Source organism: Ammodytes marinus, assembly GCF_949987685.1.
Source record: "Ammodytes marinus genome assembly, chromosome: 9".
Classification (NCBI taxonomy): Eukaryota; Metazoa; Chordata; class Actinopteri; order Uranoscopiformes; family Ammodytidae; genus Ammodytes; species Ammodytes marinus.
The window spans coordinates 26,985,760-26,991,759 of NC_137213.1; the positions used below are offsets into that span (position 1 = coordinate 26,985,760).

The 6,000-nt window shown below is 42.8% G+C and overlaps 1 protein-coding gene across 1 annotated transcript in view; it reads right to left on the reverse strand.

Moving 5' to 3' along the window:
- Positions 1–6,000, reverse strand: part of lig1 (ligase I, DNA, ATP-dependent) — a 61,477-nt gene that overhangs the window by 37,965 nt on the left and 17,512 nt on the right. Inside the window, exons 13-15 of the mRNA XM_080034278.1 lie at positions 5,882–6,000; positions 4,801–4,877; positions 3,549–3,640 (exon numbers count right to left, since the gene is read on the reverse strand). The exon at positions 5,882–6,000 is cut by the window's right edge and continues 48 nt beyond it. Of these exons, the coding sequence (XP_079890404.1) occupies positions 3,549–3,640; positions 4,801–4,877; positions 5,882–6,000 (288 nt within the window). The remainder of the gene's footprint in view (positions 1–3,548; positions 3,641–4,800; positions 4,878–5,881) is intronic.

The following is a 6,000-nucleotide window of genomic DNA, read 5'->3' on the forward strand; positions in this document are numbered from 1 at the left end:
TATAATCGTCGGAATAGGGAAGTTGCCTTATGTAGCACACATGTTGATAGGCTAATCATGATGTGTAGCCTATGTTAATTAATGAATTTTCAACAAGGCTATTTGCATAAAAAATTAATAAAAAGAATGTTTCAGTAGGCTAGCTTCAAGGTGAGGTGATTCAGATTATTCCAGAAATGAGTACTAGACAGGACCTGTCTATATTATATCTCAGTGTTTATTGTTTTTTTTTATTGAAATCCACGTGTTTTTCTTCAATAGTTTACGTGGCTTGTGTCTCCAAATTATTACAGAACATAGTTATAGGCAGGACATATGACAGTTGTTTACAGAGCACAGAATTAAACAGATTTCGCCTCTCAAAGTGCACCAGATTGATGTATTTAACTTTAAAAGGATAAGGTTTCTTCTGCAGGGGGATGCCCCCAGAAACCCCTAGAAGGTCCATTCTCACCCAGCAGGATCTATCCTGATCTAAATCCTGTGAGAAACACCACATGTACAAACGTACTGATGAATGTGAAAGTATAACCCTATGCCCTCATTTTTAACGGGCTGTCAAAAGAGGCTCATCCCAAATGGGGTTCGTTTTGGTCAATTTCTTCTAGAAATTTGGTACGCACGCGGCACGCATACTCTTTATCAGCTCTTACCACCGGGCCTAAAAAAAATTCTAGGGGAAACACTGCTAAGGCTGTACGTCTGAGTTCTCTACAGCGCTGGATAGAAATGTTAACCTCCTACAAGAAACTTCTATTACATGAAACAAACTCTCATTTTTCATCTCATGAAGTAATAAAATAAACAAAATAAATTACCTGTAACAGCGGACGAGACCATCAGAGTTTTATATACCGGTAGTTGTTGTTAATGTCTTTGCACGGGTCTGAATCCCCGTCAACTCAGACAAAAAGATTTACGGCAGGCAGACCAGAACAGCCTGTGTTTACGAACGCTACTAAATTAAAAGTTTACTTTGCTTCACCATGGTCATATTACCATTATTAATCTGACAGTCACATATAAAATACATTACCTCATGGCCATGCATCCTGCTGTCTCTCTTTCACTCACTTCCTAAACTATTGCATGCACCGCCGGCAAGCGCTAGCAAAGATCTTTAGGACAGCAGGCAGCTGTGTCGTAAAAAGACTACCGCTTTTGTCTAAAGGGGGGCGCTGGAATTAACAAACTTAAAAAGGTACTCATAGCAACTTTAAACTAAAGATTTAGTTCCAGCCCTGCTGTGTTACACTAGTTAACAAAGTTTTCAACTTGAAGACCAAATGGATCATTTTATTTCCCATTGCAGCATAAATAATTACTACAACATTTAAAATATGACTGAATACTAATTCATCAAAATAAATTATTCATTCTCAGCCCTATAAAGAAAGAAAGTTGCTCTTGGTTGACCCGCCTGCATAAATAATGGTCAAATTAATAAATAAGTAAAAACCTTTAAGAAAAACCTTTCCAGACCAGACCACAGATCAATACGAATTTATCCTCGGAGCCTTTGGGTTTAATTTGCTCTTATTATAGCATACCTCCTGCCGCGAGTTATCCCCCAATACTAATCAGAACACTATGTCAGGAATTCATTTATTTAATTTGGTGTAGGTGTTGTTATCATGCTGTGCTGAAAGCAGGTGTTGAGAGATAGGTAGGCTGACAGAATTCCCTCCAGAAAAAAAGTGACAAAATCCATCTTATTAAATTCAACATATTTGTGAGAAGATGTGTCAAATTCATACACCTTATTACAAGGCTCTAAACTGCTGTTTTGGGTTTATTTTTTTAATTAAAAAAGGTGCTACGGGGGAATTTCGAGTTTGTGTTAATTCTTGCACCCCCCAAAAGCGGTAGTGTCTTTACTACGCCAGCAGTAGTTCCTGAGTGAGCGTACCCATGACAAAGGCATAAAGGAAAACTATATAAAAATAGCATCCTCTGCACTGATGGTCTCGTTTGCTGTTACATGTCATTTATGACCATCAGAGGAAAAATGAGACCATTTCAGAATTATTTAAAAGTTCCTCGTAGCATATTGTTGGCAATATATTGGTGTGCTTTACACATCAACAGCTTCAAAACGCCAATTATAGCCGTTCTAGTGAATGCAGAGACAACTTTAACACTCTTTTAACAAGTGTTCTATGAATAAAGTCTATCTTTACTTCCTTTAACACCCAGGCTTCCTCTCCTGTAGTGCGACATCACAAGTGGGTACTTGTTTCATTTACACAAAGGGATAAGTCAGTCGTGCCACAAGTATAGAAGCATCTGTGATCCATGCAAAGTTTATCTCAAGCTAATACAAGTCTCTCATTTTCTTTTTTTTTTTTTTTGGCATTTTCAAGCTTTATCAGACAGTACAGAGTTGAAATGGGGAAACAGAGAGAGGGGGGGGGGTGACCTGCAGTAAAGGTCCACGGGTCGGATTTGAACCCGCAACCACTGCAACGAAGGCCGGAGCCAATATGGCACACGCTCTATCCACTGCCCCACTGGAGCGCCCTAATACCAGTCTTTTTAATATCTTATTCTCTCTGAATTTGAGAGTTTTGGTGGGGGGGGGGGGAGATTGTAAGACGAAGAAGTATTCTGTACTACCACTGCGAAAGGTACTCACTCTTCTAACGGGGTTGAAACCTTATGTTAAAGTGGCTATGAGGAACATTGAGTTTTGGTTGATTCTAGCGCCCCCCTTTGGACCGAAGCGGCAGTGTTTTCACACACCTGAGCCTGCTTTCCTAGAGATCTTTGCGAGCGTGTGCCGGCTGTGTGTGCATTTGTTAAGGAACCGAGTGAAAGAGACCACAGGATGCATTGCAGTGTGGTAATTTATAACTTGTAATGTATACCTTGTATACCTGTGTGAGTAAACCTTGATTAAGTACAGTTCGGGAAAAACACAGGGTGTTCCCGTCTGCCTGCCATAAATCATTTTGTCTGAGTTGGCGGGGAATCAGACCCGAGCAAAAGCATTATTAAAAACTATATAAGAAAATAATAATTTGCCGATGGTCTCGTTTGCTGCTACAGATCATTTATTATATCATCAGAAGAAAAATTGGACTTTTTCATGAACATTTAACATTCCTTGTAGCCTCTTTATATTACCTTCAGGATACATCTATGTATAAAACAAGGGATATTGATTCAGCCCTTCAACCACTTACATTGGAAATCTCTTGAGGAAGTATTCTCTCATTGGCCAATAGCCAATATGAACTAAAGGAATGATTAGACTTATACAATGTTCACATGGGCACCTACTGTGACTGTTGTTTTAATACAGACTTGTTTTAAAGTAAAATAAAAAAAGAAAAGACAATGCTAAAAAATGGTGAACCGGTGGCGCAGTGGGTAGAGCGTCCACCCCCCCACCCTCGCAGCAGACCCGGGTTAGAATCCCGCCTGGGTCAGTTCTCTGCATGTCTTCCCCTCTCTGCCCCATTTCAACTCTGTCTCTCCAATCTGTCTAATAGAGCAAATAAAATTCAAAAAATTGTTGAACCTAACCTGTTATAGTTGGAGCTTACCTTGTCCAGGGGGGGTGAGGCACACAGCCTGGCTCAGTGCTGATAGGACGCTCTGCTCCGCCAGCCCGATACGCAGCTTCCCGGCCAGAGACCTGTCAATCAAAACCACAAGACACAACTGACACTGTTCAACCCTGTTTTCACCTGCTGCCCGTGAAAACAGCTACACACAAGGAGTAAAGAGGGCACTGTGATGATACATCTTTGTCTATTTGAACGAAGGCAGGCGAGGTGTGTGTGTGTGTGCATGTGTGTCTGTACCAGTTTGAGTTTAAGTGAGGACATTTTTGGAAAGTGATGGTATTTTGGCCAGTTCTCACTTCTGTTTGAGGGTTAACACTAGGTTTGAAGGTTCATGTTAGAATAAGGGCGCACTCACACTAGACAAGTTTGCCTGTTCCGTGCTGCAGGAAGATCCCCCCCCCCCTCCCCACTCCCCCGCTGGCCCGTGGTCACACTGCTCCCAAAGGCCGTGGCCCGGGCACGATTGCTCCATCATACATACGTCATCACCAAGCGTACTCGCTGCTGGAATTAGTAGAACAACAATGGAGAACAACAGTAGTCGCGGATTGCCCCAAACACCTCCGAATTTTTGTGGGTCTTATCCAGCTGCGACCATGGCTGCGACTGAATACTGTCGCCGGTCCAAATTTCTAGCAAACTCTCCTCTTCGCGATCACACCGCAACCCACTCGTGAACCTCTTGCCGCCATTGTTTACAATTATTGTGGGGAAGAAGGGTCGCGCATGGACTACGTCAGCCAGCTCAGGTTGCGTATCCGTGCGTGTGCGCGTGTCATCTCATTAGCATCTGTACTTTGGCCACGGCACACCTCTCCCAAGGGGCTGTTCCGTGCTGGAATACGGATGGCGTGGTTACACTAGCCAAACGTTCTAGACTTTAGTATGCAAATGAGCTCGGGCACGGAACAGTGGCCCTAGTGTGAGTGAGCCCTAAGGTTTAGGTTAGGGAGGGTGACTGTAATGATTGGAGTCAGGCATTTAGTTTTGATGTTTAGGGTAAGAAGGGGCTAGGGAATGCATTATGTCAATGAATGTCCTCACAAGTATAGCCGTACTAGAGAGTGTGAGTGAGTGAGTGAGTGAGTGAGTGAGTGAGTGAGTGAGTGAGTGAGTGAGTGAGTGAGTGCACGTCTGTGGTCATACACAAAGTCGAGCCAGTCTTTGTGTGTGTGTGTGTGTGTGTGTGTGTGTGTGTGTGTGTGTGTGTGTGCATATCTTATTTTACCTGACGATGTATCGAGCCTCTGAGAAGCGGCACGCCACAAAGAGACCTTTGATGATGTCGATTTTCTTATTCATGGCCTGAGGCAGACGGGAGGAAATTGAGATTCACAGAGAGGAAGAGCGAGAGAGGAGACAGAATGCAGAGAGAGCGAGGTCACCATGGCGAGGACAAACTGCATGTTACATCCGAAGGTGTTTAAAAATGGAGATGAAAAAGGAACTAATTGCTTGAGAGATTTCCAACCGGGTGACGACTTATTCAAAAGGCTGAAAAATCACCCTCTTCCCTCTGGAGTAGACAAAATAACCTTAAAGGAGTAGTTCAACATTTTACATTTCTAGCTTTTTGCCCTCACTCCCTGGCTCAAGAAAAGGCAACAGAAACCGTTCCTGTAACTGTGCGTGCATTTTATTTGATTTTTTAAGAATCTTTTTGGCATTTTTTCCAAAAAGAGAAAGAGTTGAAATGGGGCAAATAGTGGAATGACATGCAGAGAACTGACCCGGGTTGGATTCCAAACCCTGGTCTGTTGCAAGGCCTGAGCCTCTATGGGGAATGCTCTAACCACTGTGCCAATAGCGCCCCCTGTGTGTGCATTTTTTTTATATAGAAATGGGCAAATGTCTCTGATCCGGGTTAGCTTAGCTCAAACACTGGTAGTCAAGGGGAGGCAGGTCAAAAGATGAACTTTACAACATCACTAAACGCTCCGGTGTGCTTGTTGGGACTTGTTTATTTACCACGTTATGTAGCACTCTACATTTTTATACATTATGTCAATTAATACAAAATACATGCTGGAAGGAAACCAGGAAGTGTGCTAAGGTCACGTATGTCATTGGTTCTAAATGTATGTATTTCTATATCCAAAATACATGCACGCAATTACAGGAACGGTTTCTGGCACCTTTTCTCGAGCCGAAGACTGAGGCAAATTTTATATTTTTATAAAAATGTCTAACTATCCCTTTTAACAGTTTTTCATTCGATACACAATCCACCACATTAACATTTCCTCCCCCCCCCCCCTCCCTTTTTTATATATATATATCCCTAATGAAAATGTTATTCAGTGGCTCACCGAGTTCCCACTCATGCTGGCAATCTCCTTCAATTTCCTGAACACGCCCCCTGCTGTCAGACTGGCCGGCTGGAACATCATGCGCTGGTTGCTACGCGAGCTCTCGGCGACCAGGCCCA